The 15,684-nt window shown below is 36.9% G+C and overlaps 1 protein-coding gene across 2 annotated transcripts in view; it reads left to right on the top strand.

Moving 5' to 3' along the window:
• Window positions 1-13,726, top strand: part of RASA2 (RAS p21 protein activator 2) — a 135,112-nt gene extending 121,386 nt beyond the window's left edge. For both annotated transcript variants that reach the window (XM_059391842.1, XM_059391841.1), the window contains exons 20-24: window positions 5,019-5,101; window positions 5,986-6,194; window positions 7,104-7,207; window positions 7,525-7,714; window positions 10,703-13,726. In XM_059391842.1, the coding sequence (XP_059247825.1) occupies window positions 5,019-5,101; window positions 5,986-6,194; window positions 7,104-7,207; window positions 7,525-7,714; window positions 10,703-10,733 (617 nt within the window). In that variant the 3' untranslated portion in view covers window positions 10,734-13,726. The remainder of the gene's footprint in view (window positions 1-5,018; window positions 5,102-5,985; window positions 6,195-7,103; window positions 7,208-7,524; window positions 7,715-10,702) is intronic.
• Window positions 13,727-15,684: the final 1,958 nt, after the last annotated feature.

Genomic DNA, 15,684 nt, shown 5'->3' with positions numbered 1-15,684 from the left:
TGGCTGGTTGGTGTAACATTCAGAACACACATAACATTTATCACTTGGGTTTGCTGTCTTATATGGGCATAGTCCATGGCACCCTAGAAGAATTACAATAGTAATATAAAAGATCACTGATTACCATAACAAATATAATAATAACGGGAAAGTTTGAAATACTAGGAGAATTACCAAAATGTGACGCAGACACGAAAAGAGCAAATGCTGCTGGAAAAAATGGTACCAGTAGACTTGCTTGATGCAGGATTGCCACAGACCTTCAATTTATAAAAACCACAGTATCTGTGAAGTGCAATAAAGCAACACAATAAAATGAAGTATGTTGGTATTAAACTAATTCTTTCATAGAAAACAGTTAACTTGGAAGAATATAAAAGACAACTCTGAAGGATTTGACCCTCAAAAATGGGAAACATGTTGGAATATATTACTATATACCTTTTCTCTCTCTGAAGCACTCCTAGCCTGTACAGTGTGAGATGGCTGAAATTTAAGGAGGAAGCCACAGTTTTACTGGCTTGAGGTGTTAGAAGATATAGTTCAAGGCTGCCAGAGGAGGTGGAAATTGAGGAAAAAGAGGATGAGCCTTCCAATCTGTATATGAACTCCCCACAAATCCTTGGCTGACTTCTTCAACTGTTTATGCAAGGGAATTTCAAAGAAGCTGCTGAAAAGCAGTAACAGGAAGGATTTAAAATGGTGAACAGAAATTCAGTTTCTTTTCTACCCAGAAGAAACATTTTGGAATTTTAGAAGGGCTTAATGAACACGCTGGGGTTTTCATTGAAATAGCAAAAAGGCAGTGGCTCAGCAGTAAAGGCTGTTCTAAGATTAAGAATAAAGTATAAAGCCAGGTCTCAGAGTGACCAATTAATATAACTGTTTAAGGTAAGGTAACTGAATCCAGGCTCTACATAATGTCATTTATTATGTCCAGTAAACAATGAAACATTAACAAGTTTGAGCAGAAACAATAAAACAAGACACATAGTCAAGAGAAAAAGTAGTCAGTAGAAGTAGACCCCTATGTAATTTTCATGTTGGAATTGCAGACATGAATTTTAAAGATATTACAAGTACTTCAGGCACTTAATGTTACAAACAGTCCTGAGTAAAGAAGGATTTCAGTAAAAGAAACATTAGAAACTATCAGAAAGGATGAATACCCAACTTTTGTAGCAACATGGATGGGACTGGAAGAGATTATGCTGAGTGAAATAAGTCAAGCAGAGAGAGTCAATTATCATATGGTTTCACTTATTTGTGGAGCATAACAAATAACATAGAGGACAAGGGGAGTTAGAGAGGAGAAGGGAGTTGGGGGAAATTGGAAGGGGAGGTGAACCATGAGAGACTGTAGACTCTGAAAAACAATCTGAGGGGTTTGAAGTGGCAGGGGTAGGAGGTTGGGGGAACCAGGTGGTGGGTATTAGGGCACAGATTGCATGGAGCACTGGGTGTGGTGCAAAAACAAGGAATACTGTTATGCTGAAAAAAAAAAAAAACCTACTAAAAGGAATCAAATGGAAATCTAGAAGTGTAGTATTTCAGTTGAAATAGTAAAGAGAAGTTCAGGGAACTTGAATGTAGATTAGTAGAAATTATCCAGTCTGGAAACACGGAGGAAAAAGATGGAGAGAAAAAAGAAAAAGGAAAAAGCAATAGAACCTCAGTGGCTTTTGGAACAATATCAGACAGTCTAACATGGTTGGTGTCAGAAGGAGAGTAGAGAAAGCAGAAAAAATACTTAAATAATGGCCTCAAATGTGGTGAAAAGCATTATTTTACAGATCTAAGAAGGTCAGTGAACTCCAAGTGTGATAAATACAATGAAAATCACACTTAGACATACAGTAATTAAACCAGAGAAATACAAAAAATCTCAAAAGCAGAAGAACAGAGGACAAATTGCATACAGGAGAACAACAATACATTTGTTGTATGTTTATCTTAATGTCTGCAGTTAATCAAAGTCTCCATTCAATTAGGAAAAGAATAATAGGATGCTTTCAATTTGTTATTTTCCCAGGCATCTCCCTAATGAAGTCATGTGGCTCTGTAAGACTATTTTCTCTTTTTCTTTTGCCTTTTTTACATTATACTTTCATAATTTTCTATCCATTTTGTCAGTTTTGCTGATTTTTTGCCCAGCGCTATTTCTTACATATTTGCCTTTTCCTGCATTTATTATTTATTTTGCAAGAGTGCTTCCTCAAGGAATTATTTCAGTAGGCTTATGGCTGATAAATTTTGAGTCCATGCATAATTTTTTAAAAGTCTATTTTACCCTTATTCTTGAATGATAGGCTAGATTTAAAATCACTTTCCCTGAGAACTTTGAAGATACTGCTCCATGGTTTGCTAGTTCCCATTGTTGCTGGTGAAAATTTTGATGTCAGGCTGATTGTGTCTTGATTCTTCTCCCTAGTAACTCTAAGAATTTCTTTAGCCTTCATGTTCTAATATTTTACTGCCCAGTGTGAGATTACGGACTTTTTCCTTCCATGCTGCTCAGCACTTGTTGGATTCTTTCAGGCTGGAGGGTTTTTTGTTGTTGTTGTTTTTGTTTGTTTGTTTTTAATCTCTGGGACATTTTCATGGGTAATTTTCTCCTGAACACCCTGTTCTGTTTCTGGAATTCTTATTAGGTATTGAAACTGATACATCCGTCCATCATGGCTCTTAACTTTTTAAACTTTGTTTCTTTGTCCTTTTGTTTCTTTCTCCTTTTTTACAGTATTTTTGTAGAGTCATCAGTAAAGTCTTCTATTTTAGTAATCACCTTGTAATTCGTTTCAGTTAACACTTAGTAACTGTGAAGTTAACTCTATTGACATATGCCTGGGAGCAATATACTTTCTCTACATATGTTATGTTATAACTTGCCCAGAATGAACAAATAAAGCAGTTCTAGGGTATGTGATTGTGTATTAAACAAATCTAAAGATAGAAATTCCTGCAAAACTACTAAATTCTCTGGAATCTCTGTGGTGCTACTCCATGTAGATCAGTACCCAGAGGTACTTTATTGTATCCCTCATTTCCTCAGATGTTATTCTCTTTGTTTTATCTTGTCCCTCTTTCAGGGTGCTGGTTTCTCTCATCATTTGGTGATCTTTTTGGTGATTTGTTCATCTTTGTGTTTTTACATTCTGTTCACCTGCTTGAGTGTTCAGTAGCTCACCGCCAGTGATTGTGAGTGAGGGAGGTACAGGACAAACTGCTGAGGGGCAAGGCTGCTTCTTGTCTTCTGGTGTGGCTGTTTTCCTTCCCTCCCGAGGGTTAGCAAATACCTGTGACATGGCACTGCTCTGCAACCGCAGTAGGAACATTACTGCTTAGCCTGGGATATAAACCTCTGTTGACTGCTGCTTAGTACAAGCTAAGGGAGGGGGAGCTCTTCCAGATGCAGCTTACCTGTTAATCATCCTGATGTATGTCTGAGTGTGTGTGTCCTTGTGTCCCCAATACCCAGCTTTCTGTGTCCAGTGATTCTGGCTTGACGCTCTCTTCTGACTACTCCCACTTCTGCAGATGTCTTTTCCTACATGTAATTTGGGCTGTGGCTTCCTTCAGTTTACTCTCCTCCCCCACCCCCCCACCAATGCCATAAATTTGATCTTGTCTGCCTCCAGGAGACTGCTGATAGTCTTTTCTTATTTTCTCATTCACTTAGGATTTGTATTTGTAGATTTAAATGTTGTTTCCTGAGAAAAGTTTTCCCTAACCATCCAGTTTAAAGTAACTTCCCAGCTACTTTCTATCACCTTAGGTTATTTTCATTATAGCATTTATCTCTACCTAATACTTGTCTTTTGTAAGTCTTTCCAGACCTAAATGCAGACTTCATTAGGGGCCTTATATTTTCTGTTTACTGCTGTATCTCAGGTGGTTAGAAGACTCTCTGGTATATACTAGACATTAAATGTATGATAGTTGAATTAAGTCAATTTATTTTTTCTAAAAAATTATACATCACATCTGCTTGAATTACACAAATTTTAGATTTTATACCAGCAGCTGGACTTAATAGCTATTTTAGGTTAACCTATCTGTTCAAGACCCAAAACATTTCTTAACCAAGTAATTTTCCTTGACCAGAAAGCTGTATATGAACCCATGGACCGGTATGAATGTAAAATTCTTAATTTGCAGCACTTCAGTATACAGGTCATTAAACAGTGGGAGAATTAAAGCAAAGCTTCAGTTTTTCTAAGAACATTACAAATGACAAGGAAAAGCCATAATTATATTTGCTTTTAGTTTCTATGACTATATGAGATACAGTATATTCTCAGGTAAATTGTAAATCGAAATGCATCATATCGTCATGCCATATTATAATGGAGCTCCTTTAAAAGGCAAACTCAAATTTCTAAATTAGGTGTAAAGGATTCACTTTACCAAATAAAGTTTTTACTCTTGTTCCCTATATTTCTTAAGAGTAAATTTGGTAGTTCTAGTCATCTGACCACCTAGTATATGATAGTACTAAACAGTTTTTCAATTTAGAATTATTGTTTTCAGGGTTAGTCCTTTAAGTATTAGACTGTTAAAACAGAAAAATCTGCTTAGCAGTCTGATTCACCCATTAATGTGAGAGAACTCCCTCAAAGAAAATTACGTATCTGGGCAAGATACGTAATTGACCAGGCCTCTACTACTAAGTATGGTATTTTTATAGTTCCCATATAATTGTTACAAAATACAGCATTTTAATTTTCTACATCAGGATCAAATTTATTCTCACATTTTTCCTTAAAAATGTTTTTTTTTCCTTAAAAATGTTTTAAATTTTATATTGAAAAAGGTGAAGAGAAAGTAACTTATAAAAAACAAGCAAAATTCATCAGTTCCTTAAAACAAAGAATACTTTCATGTATATCATTTGGAAATCTTTAGGTTACTTATATTCTTGCTGTGAAGAGGATGGCTTAAACCTTACAGAATTAATCTCTTACTTATAATTCTTATGGAAATCATTTTAATTTTGTTCTACTTCTTTTATTATTTAGGCAAAGATGCAATTTACACAATTCCAGTGAAAAACATTCTTGCTGTAGAAAAACTGGAAGAGAGCTCTTTCAATAAGAAAAATGTAAGTTACATGAATAATCACTTAAAGCTTTTTAAATTACACATATTCCTTGATTGAAAATGTTCAAGGTTTTGTATTTGCCATTAATCATTAATATTTTCATCTTTGACTAGAATTTTCTTAAAATTGTCCATTATTTTTCCTGAAACTAATGTAACATTGTGTGTCCACTATACTCAATTAAAAAATTTTTTAAAGAAAATGTTTTAGGGGTGCCTGGGCAGCTCAGTGGGTTAAAGCCTCTGCCTTCGGCTTGGGTGATCCCAGGGTACTGGGATCAAGCCCCACATCGGGCTCTCTCTCTCTGCCTGCTTCTCTGCCTACTTGTGATCTCTGTCAAATAAATAAATAAAATCTTTAAAAAATAATAATTTTTTTTATATAAGTAACAAAGTACATTGTTGTTGTTGCTTTATATAGTCTGCCTAGCCTATTAAGTTAAAGGTACTTTTCTCAGTACTTCTCTAATCTGACCTTTCAAATCTTTAATAATATTATAGTCCTAGCCAATCTGTGCAATCTTATATACTGTATACTCAAACCAATCGGGGTGATTTCCCATTTCTCTGTATTCTCCCACTGCTTTGTCCTTACTCATACTTTTTCCTCCATCCACAGTTCCCTTCCTTTATTCCTATTTATATGATAGTCCATTCTTTGGACATGTTTGACTTCTAAAAATTACATTCTGTTGTACTGCTTAGTACCATGTGACTCAGATTGTCCTTGGAACTAATTTACTTGAAAAGTAACTATTTGTAAGATATCAGAGCTGCAGTTACCTAGCCAAGCAAACTGTATTTCTCTTATATACCTTTTTCTGTTTGTACTGTGTTGGTTTTTTAGACTCTGTTTCTAACTTTTTATCTTAATTGCATATGAAGATGTTCCAAGTAATACATATGGAGAAACCACTCTATGTCCAGGCAAATAATTGTGTAGAAGCTAATGAATGGATAGACGTACTCTGCAGGGTGAGCCGATGCAATCAGAACAGGCTCAGCTTTTATCATCCCTCTGCGTATCTCAACGGAAACTGGCTCTGCTGTCTGGAGACTAGTGAAAACGCTCTTGGCTGCAAGCCATGTACTGCGTAAGTTTCTTTCTGATTAAAAAAAGCAGTGTTTTAAGTGTGGTGTATCAATAGAATGGAATATTATCAGCCATAAAATGGAATAAAGTATTGATACATGCTGCAACATGGATGGACCTTGAAAACATACTAAGTGAAAGAAGTCAGAAACAGAGGCCATACTCTATATGATGACTTTGATATAAAGTATTCAGAATAGGTAAATTTATAGACAGTAGATTAGTGATTGTGATGGCCTGGAGGGAGGGTGGTTTGGGTAGTGCTAAAGGATACTGGGTTTCTTCTTGGAGTGATGAAATTGTTTTCAAATAAGTAGTGGTGACACAAGTCAAAAAAAGTGCGGTTGGCATAAAAAGACTCTTAATCTCACAAAACGAACTGAGGGTTGCTGGGGTAGGGGGATGGGAGAGGGTGGTTGGGTGATGGACATTGGGGAGGGTATGTGCTATGGTGAGTGCTGTGAAGTGTGTAAATCTGGTGATTCACAGACCTGTACCCTTGGAGCTAGTAATACATTATATGTTAATAAAAATTTTTTAAAAAATAGTGGGGTTGGTGGGGAGCACCATCGAAGTAGAGGCACAAGCCTGAGCAAGGAAAGACTTCACATTCTCTTACTAATTGTATGGAAAAGCCATTGTACCCTTATGCACTTAAGAATAAATGTATTGCTTTTGTGATGAAGCATAGGTGTTACAAAAATGATTTCTCTTAGATTGGATTTTGGATTAGATTTCCACTAATGACCTCTCTTGGCCCCATTTTATTAAATTGACAAATGAGACTAGATATCTGAGTTTCCTTCTGCAAAGTTCTGAGGTTTTGTTTTTTAATCTCAAGTCATCAAAAGTTTTTGGCATGTTAACAAAATGAAATGTTTCAATGTCTTTAATTTCATTTTTACCATAGAGGGGTCCCTGCAGACATCCAAATAGATATTGATGAAGACAGAGAAACAGAAAGAATTTATTCCCTTTTTACCCTCAGTTTACTTAAGCTGCAGAAAATGGAAGGTAAATATACTATTAGAATATTTTTATATAGCCATGATCCTTCATTACCAATTCCTGAAGTAATTGCATAGTTTTACCAAAATGTTACTTATGTGGACATTGATAAACTCCCAAAGGGGTGTTTTTCATAGATACTCACGAAGATACTGTTTTTGCATAAATGTGTTCATAATTAATGAAATGAAAGTATGTGGGTTATGTGTGCATTACCAGGGGGAAGTCTTCCTAGCTTGAGACACTCAAATAGTTCTTATTATACTGAAAGTTACGTTTATGGAATTTAGATTTCTGATCAAATATTGTACTGCTCCTTTTAGAGGCTTGTGGAACTATAGCAGTCTACCAAGGACCACAGAAAGAGCCTGATGATTATTCTAACTTTGTAATCGAGGATTCTGTAACAACCTTCAAGACAATTCAGCAAATAAAAAGCATCATAGAGAAGCTAGATGAACCTCATGAAAAGTATAGGAAGAAAAGATCAAGTAGTGCAAAATATGGGAGCAAGTAAGTATTTTTAAGATACTTTAAACATGTTTTTAAACATTGTTTGAGATTCCAGCTACTACTCTTTACTCAAACCTGACAGGCAGGTTCCTTCAGGTTTACCTTCGTCTTTCAAGACCCCGCTCAAAACCTCTCTTGTGCAGAAGCTCCCCTGGCCACTCACCCAGTGATCTTTGTTTTTACAGTTCTGCTGTTGTTTCATTATGTTGGTGCTGTACTTCATCACCACTTTTAAGGTTAAAATTAATTATTTCATTAAATACATAGTAGCTTTTGTTTTTGTTTTGTTTTTACCCTTACTCTTCCAACTTAATATCTTCCACACTGTCTTATATATACTAAGACTGAAAAAGAATTAGCCATGAAAATGCCAGAAGTGCTAGTCGATTATACAAGTCACATTCTAATTGGTTCTTTGAGTCCATCTCAGATGTAGGTGACTGTTACAGCGGATGACAGCAGGAGCATCTAACACTTCATCAGGAGCTTAGTCCACCACCAGGCACTGTACCTATTTTACATCATATTCTGTAGAGTGTATTTAGAATCTCCACTGAGGTGGCTTAACCAATAGGAAAATTTTTATTTTAATTTTTTTTAAGATTTTATTTATTATTTGAGAAAGAGAAAGAGCATGAGCTGGGGGGAAAGGCAGAGGGAGAGGGAGAAGCAGACTCCTCATTAAGCACAGAGCATGAAGCAGGGCTCAATCCCAAGACCCTGAGATCATGACCCAAGCCAAAGGCAGACCCTTAACCAACTGAGCCACTAAGGCATCCTACAAGAGAGGAGGACATTTCTTAATATCACAGATTAAGTCCTAACTTCTCTAGCCGGTTAGACCAGCAACTCAGTATTGTTATCATGGACCATCTAGACACTTACCTGTCCTCAAAAGGTGATTTCTGTCATCCTCAGCTTTGTCCCTTCATGGTCATGGATGAGCTGAAACAGTTCATGATTTTTTGTGTAGTAGTATCCAGAGGCAGAAAGATGTTATTTCCTTCTAAGAGAAAAGAACCTTATCTAAAGTACCTCTAGCTTTCCCTGGAACATAGGGCTGCACAGTATCAACACTAGGATCAGAGTTCCGTTTGCACGAGGTCAATAGGGAGGAGATAGTTCTTAGACCACAATATACACTGTCTCATTCATCCTCACATCAGCCCCACGTGGTTATATTCCCATTTTACAGCTGGAGAAACTGAGGCTTGGATCTCCAAGTACTTTGCCCAAGGTTTTACCGCTAATTAGTGAGGGGGCTTTGAATCCTGGCCCCACTGTTTTAAGTGTTCTTAAAATAATGTGATCATTGGGGCACTTAGGTCGCTCAGTCATTTGAGCATCTGACTCTTAGTTTCAGCTCAGGTCATGATCTCAGGGTCATGAGATTGAACCCCACCCACCCACCCACCCACCCAGGCTCTGCTCTGGGTGAGGAACCTGCTCGGGATTCTCTCCCCCCTCGCCTGTTCGCTCTCTTTTAAAAATGTGATTATTAATTATATTTGTGATTTATGAACAATAAAAATCAGTTTGACAGATACAAGTGCTCCCTAGATAGAAGGTTCAGTACATTAAAAAGTTTATTGTAACCATCCGAATCCCATCTTCTCTATAGTAGTATAATTGGTTCTCTTCCCACAGTGCTAATACAGTTTTCTTGAAGTCCCCAGAAATTTCCATTTGAAGTCCTAGCCAGTGCTTGACCACTCTTCTTAGATAGTACCTGTCCCTTGCCCCTGACAGACACACACACCCTACCTTTTCCCACCTTTATTTTTCTCTATTAAAAAGTATCAGTCTTGGGGCACCTCAGTCGATTGGGCATCTGCCTTCCGCTCAGGTCATGGTGCCAGAGTCCCTGGGATCCGCCCTGCCTTGGGCTCCCTGCTCACTGGGAAGTCTGCTTCTCCCTCTGCCCTTCACCCTACTAGTACTTTCTCTCTTGTTCTCTCTCTCAAATAAATGAAATCTTTAAAATATATATATATATATATATATATACACATACACACACACAAATATACATATCAGTCTCTCAGGGTGCCAAGGTGGCTCAGTAGGTTGAGTGTCCAGCTCTTGATTTCCACTTGAATTGAGATCTCAGGGTTGTGGCATCGACCCCCACCTCCATCTCCCCACTCAGTCAGAGTCTGCTTCTCTTGCCCCTCCCCCTGCAAACATAGGTGCTCTTGTTCCCTCTCCCTCTCTCTCCCCAACCAGAAGTAAGTAAATAAATAAATATATATATATATATTTTTTTTAAATCAGTCTCTTGTGCAAAGTAGTTTCCTTGTTCGTTTTACTTTCCCTATAGCAGAAAGTAAGCTCCATGAGAGAAAGGTTTTATCTATTTTGTTTACTGCTATATCCACAGCTCCTAAAATAGTGCCCAGCATTTAATAGGTGATCTATAAATACTTGTTGAATTAATGAAATAAGACTTTGAGAGAGATGCCTGGGTGGTTCAGTCAGTTAAGCATCTGCCTTCAGCTCAGGTCATGATCTTAGGTTCCTGGGATTGAGTCCCACATCAGGCTCCTTGCTCATCAGAGAGACTAGTGCTCCCTCTGCCTTTGCCTGCCGCTCCCCCGGCTTGTGTGCACGTATTCTCTCTCTCTGACAAATAAATAAATAAAATCTTTAAAAAAAAAAAAAGAAAAGAAAAGACATGACGAGAGATTATCGAGGGAAAATTACAAATACTTAATGGATACTGTAAAATAATTTGTCACTTTTTAAAATGCTATATATTGGGGCACCTGGGTGGCTCAGTTGTTGGGCGTCTGCCTTCGGCTCAGGTCGTGATCCCAGGGTCCTGGGATCAAGCCCTGCATCAGGCTCCCTGCTCAGCAGGAAGCCTGCTTCTCCCTCTCCCACTCCCCCTGCCTGTATTCCCTCTCTCACTGTTTCTTTCTCTATCAAATAAATAAAATCTTTAAATGTTACATATTCTAACTTTTGAAAAATTGTTTTATTTTCTAGGGAAAATCCAATTGTAGGAAAAACATCTTAGAGTGTGACCAACTGGTTTAGAGGAACTGGAAAATACTGTTTTTGTTGGAGTTTGTCAGTTCATCGTTTATTTTGTTCCTGGTATTTAAGAATGAACATTGGCTTCAGTGTCACCTATATTCACATTGTATTTAATATTTAATAATTGAAAGTAACTGTTTGGGAATCCTGCTTTGATGCATTACTAGAGAATTTGAAACTCAAGATTCCTTCATATCTTATGTCAAAAGCCATGTATCTGCAGCTTCTTTTTAATAGAAAGAATCTTCCTAAAGAAGCTTTGTAACAAAAGGAGAACTCCTCCATAGCAAGAAACCATCTCTTCTTGTAACACTCCATGTTCTGTGGACTTTTCACTACCATTAGTGCCTGTTCTATACTGCCAATGTTATGTTTTACATAATCCAATCCATGACAATTCACAGCTTTCCATTTAGTTCATCTAGACCCTCCCTCTTCAAAAAGGAAAAAAAGATTTTTCCTTCCATCTGTTAGTCATGACAGATTATAGTAGGGACTTTTGAAAACTGCCAGAGCATCCTTGAAGGTTGGTAGATCCTTTTGCCTATTTAAAGATGTAAACAGAACTCAGGAGGAATCAGGGAACATGTACTGTTGTGTGCATCTTGTTTACATTTGGGATGAGTGATGGCAGATAAAATACAGTGAGACCACTAATTTTTTTTTCATTGTTTTAAATATCAGGTACTCGTTTTCTTGATTTGAAAGTTTGAATTAACATGACTTGTAAGGACATCTCTTCTGAAAAAGAAGACACAGTAGTCAGTGAAAAAAGGTGGTGGGAAAATCACTTGACTTCACCTGTTACTCCATGTTATTATAAGGGTCACCATAAGGACACCCTTCTCCTAGTGTGAGGGTGAGAGCTAACTCAAGAACAGTCACTAGGCGCACTTTAATAATCTGGGCTGCCCCAGATTATACTTTAGATACTCTGTGGTATCTAATCTTTATGATCAGTTGAATGATCAGTGTTTAAGTCTAGAAATAGTGCTTTCTTGAAAATGTTTATATTTCATTGCTGTTTTCTTATTGCCTGCTAGCCAAATGGAGTTTGGGCAAGCAACGTTTGAATCCTCTTTTCCCCTAATAATTTACTTTTATCCTAAAAAACGTAATTGTAAATAAGCAGTCGAAGCAAGTTGCTTCCTTGAAGTTAAGAGGGATACACGTTGCTTCATCAGTATTAAAAAACATGGTACTCTTATTTTGTCTTTTAAAATTTAAAATATTTTCTAAATGTGGTACTTTGAATCCTGGAGTATTTACATATTTCTGTTTAAAACTGTGACTTATTAATGTAAGTCTAGCTAGTAGTGCTTTTTTTTTGTTTTCCTGAGCATAAGCTATATATCAGGATACACTTTGCCAATTATGTTATTGGTAATTGTTTTTAAATTATATTGTTACTAGGGAATTTTTTTAAAGACCATTGACACACAATCAAAGTTCGTAAGTGATTATAACTGAGCAATGTATTTCTCTAAATGACTTGTGAAGATCATTCTGTTTTATTTAAGAATTGGTCCTAGTCTCCATTATGGTAGGTTTATTCCTAGCCCACCTTAAAGACAAATAAAATTCATAAATTTTATGAACTTGTGTGTTCCATAAATTACACTGATTTATAAATGTGAAAGAATTTAACAATTTAATAAATTTCTCATTGCTGAATTTCATTCAGATTGAAAGTTTTTTTTAAGAATCTGAGATGCCTACCTGAAAAGGACATGTGAGCATTGCCAAATACAGCTTGTTATTCTTTAGTGGCTGTTTTAGTCCTCTGCTCTTTTTCAAGGCAAAATAAATATTTTTTAAGTATTTCTAATACCAAATCCCCAGTCATGATTGCTTTTAAAGATCATGGCATTGTCAAAGGGACCAAGGCTATGTGAACACATAACTCTGAATTTGAATTCACATGACACTTTTAAACAGCCTGTTTGACTGGAATTAATCAACTTAAAAGAGGTAATGTGAAATTAATTTTTTTTGAAAGTCTACTGAAATAAGAGACCGTGTCAGTAGGACCCTAAGATAACCTAGGTACTTGCTTCCAAGGCTGTCATTCCTCTGCTGTTACTATGAGTACTTGATCTTTGCTACCAGATCTGCTTTCTCTGCCTTTTCCACACTTGAAGAAAATACATGACAGCTCACTTCACCCTAAAAACCTGAAAACGCTTAGAAGGAGAGAAAAGATGATTTGGAGAAACTCTTTCCGTCAGTGCCAGTTCTGGTTCTTAGTTTAGCCATTTCCATCAGTTGCAGTTGTGATCTGTTCCTGTTTGTTGTGGATTTTTTAAGTTTGGTTTTTTAATATTCATTTAATAAAATGATGGCAATAGCAAAGTTTTTTTACCCCCAGGAATATAATTTATCAAATTGAATGATTTTGTTTGCCAAAGAAATATGTTTATAATGTCATGGGTAATGGTTAAATGTCAGGACTAAATTTTCCTTATTATTAAAAAAAATGATGAATGATATGGCTTTTGTTTGTTTCTGAAACCTAATTTCATTCATTTATCAGAAAGGCTCTTTCATGCCAGGTTTTAGAAAACAGGTTCCCTCCCCCCCCTTTTTTTTTAAAAGTAAAAGCACCTTTAATTTGCTCTAAATGGTACATCCTGTAATGACAATGCTACAAAAAGCCTTTTTGGTGTCCTTACAGTATGCTAAAAATACAGGCTCATTCTAGAGTTAAATTACCTGTCTTGACCGATATTATCTGCTTCCATTTTTATTAACTTAGAAATTAATATGTTGCTAGTAAATATTGATTTTTACAGTGTCCAGTTTGAATATGTAAGTTATCAAAACTTAATGTAGTGAATTTGTGTAACCATGTTGTATTGTTGAGAATGTATTTTTATTTAAATTTTATTTTCTTATCAAGAGTATTATAAAAATTTAAAACTTTTGTAACTGTCGCTTGGAAATAACTCAAATAAATTACAAGAAGCCTGTCTATTCTCTGTGAGACCTTACTTTCTTACTGATTTAGGAATTCTTAAAATTATTGTACCTTGCCTGCTAGGAAGGGAATAGCAAACAAGAAGTCCTCAGTAACAAAGAAGAACAAAGTCATCTGTTTTAAAAGGGCTCAGGATTCTTTTCTTGCACTTAACTTGGCTGATTTTTGATGGACTGTGGTCCTTATTCATTCAACAGACTTGTTTTGAGGACCTACAGTACGGAGGGACTGTGTGGGATCCCTTCATTCCCAACAGCCATTGTGTGGGAATGTATTCCACCCCTCTCTGGGTAAGTAGTTCAGAGCTGACTTTTTCAGCCTGTGTTAGACTTTTTGAAAAACCCCATTTCTACTTTTCTCAAAAGCAGTTGACATCAGGTCCTGTATTGACTCCTGTACATTACCCTGCCCGGTAGCTTGACCATCAGTGCAGTCCTTCTGGGTGTTAGAATTTGATCATGTTGTGCCATTTTGCTGAATTGTCTAGAGAAGATAAAGTAACAGCACCAAAGACCAGTTTAGTGGGTAACTTGTGCCCCCAAGGAGAGAAGCCAGAATACTTCCCTGTTAGTGCCACAGCAGCCCTCTTAGCATTTCTAAATAAACCTCCATAAAACTTAGCCCTTGTAACTCCAGAAGAGTTTAAGGTTAATAAAGAGGAAGGAATCCGGATCCTGCTTTTATCGAAATAAAAGAATCCCACTCAGACTAGCTCATGTATTAGAAGAAAACTGGTCAGGGGCACCAGGGTGGCTCAGTGGGTTAAGCCTCAGTGGGTCATGGTTTCAGGATCCTGAGATTGAGCCCTGCATCGGACTTTCTGCTCAGCGGGGAGCCTGCTTCCACCTCTCTCTCTGCCTGCCTCTCTGCCTACTTGTGATGACCTCTCTCTGTGTTAAATAAATAAATAAAATCTTTAAAAAAAGAAAACTTGTCAGAAACTTCAAAGACTTCACGGTATATTCTATAATGTAAACAAGCTAGTTCTTTAATGAGAGAGGGTGCCATACTTCGCCCTTCCAAATTGCATGATTCCAAAAGAGGAGACCCCTGAGGCCAAATAAAGTCCCTTTTTGTGTACACTAAAGTAAGAAGGCATAGCTACCACTGCTGGATTCTGATTGCTGACACTGCTACTCCCAAGTCAGTGGCCTTCAGAGAATAACCTTTCTTAGACAGACATGACATGCTTCAACTTCAATCACTGATGTTCAGAGACTTTGGCCTTGTTTCCTCTTAGGCATACTTACCTGAGATTTGGCCACTTCTGTGGCCAAAAGTTTCATTCTTCATCCATTTGACTTCTTAGCTTTGTGATACCATTTGCACCGTATTTTAAGCTTATGCCTATATTTTATGTTAGCCCAGAGGTAGTGTAACCTGTTGACAGTCCTTTGAAGATTTGTTTTGTTTTTTGCCTTGTATTTCAAGTTCTCTTTGTTTCATACTGTCAGAAGCTTTGTGTTTTCCTTGTGTCAGTCTGCTTTTTGACATGGAGTTTAGTCCTCAAATACATAAAGTTTTTGGTCATCAAGGAAGAATTCTGTTGCCTATAGTGAACAACATCGTTTTCCAAATTTAGCATATTTCTCAGCTGAGAACTGAGAAAGCCACACTGCCCATTCAAGAACCACCCATCATTTTAGATGGATTCTCAGTGCAGGATGGAGTGCTTTATCTGTGTGCATGGCAATGACTCCTCTGATAGGCAAAGAGGCCTATCAGAATCTCCCAAAGGAGACAAAGAGCTCAGGGGAGGCAATGTATATAATTTGAAAAGGCATAGTCAATGTTATAAATTTTACACTTGAAAATACACACACCTCTTTTCATTATTCAAACTACTGAAAAAGCTCAACAAAATCTTACTGATACAAATGCATAGGAGACTGATTCTCACCCGGAGGCCCTTTTCAAAATGGAGCCTGAGATACTTGTGTTAATGAGGATCACT

This window comes from Mustela nigripes, chromosome 2 (assembly GCF_022355385.1).
Source record: "Mustela nigripes isolate SB6536 chromosome 2, MUSNIG.SB6536, whole genome shotgun sequence".
In the NCBI taxonomy this organism is placed as follows: Eukaryota; Metazoa; Chordata; class Mammalia; order Carnivora; family Mustelidae; genus Mustela; species Mustela nigripes.
The sequence above is the reverse complement of the archived record's forward strand: the minus strand, read 5'-3'. Positions and strand labels throughout refer to the sequence as shown.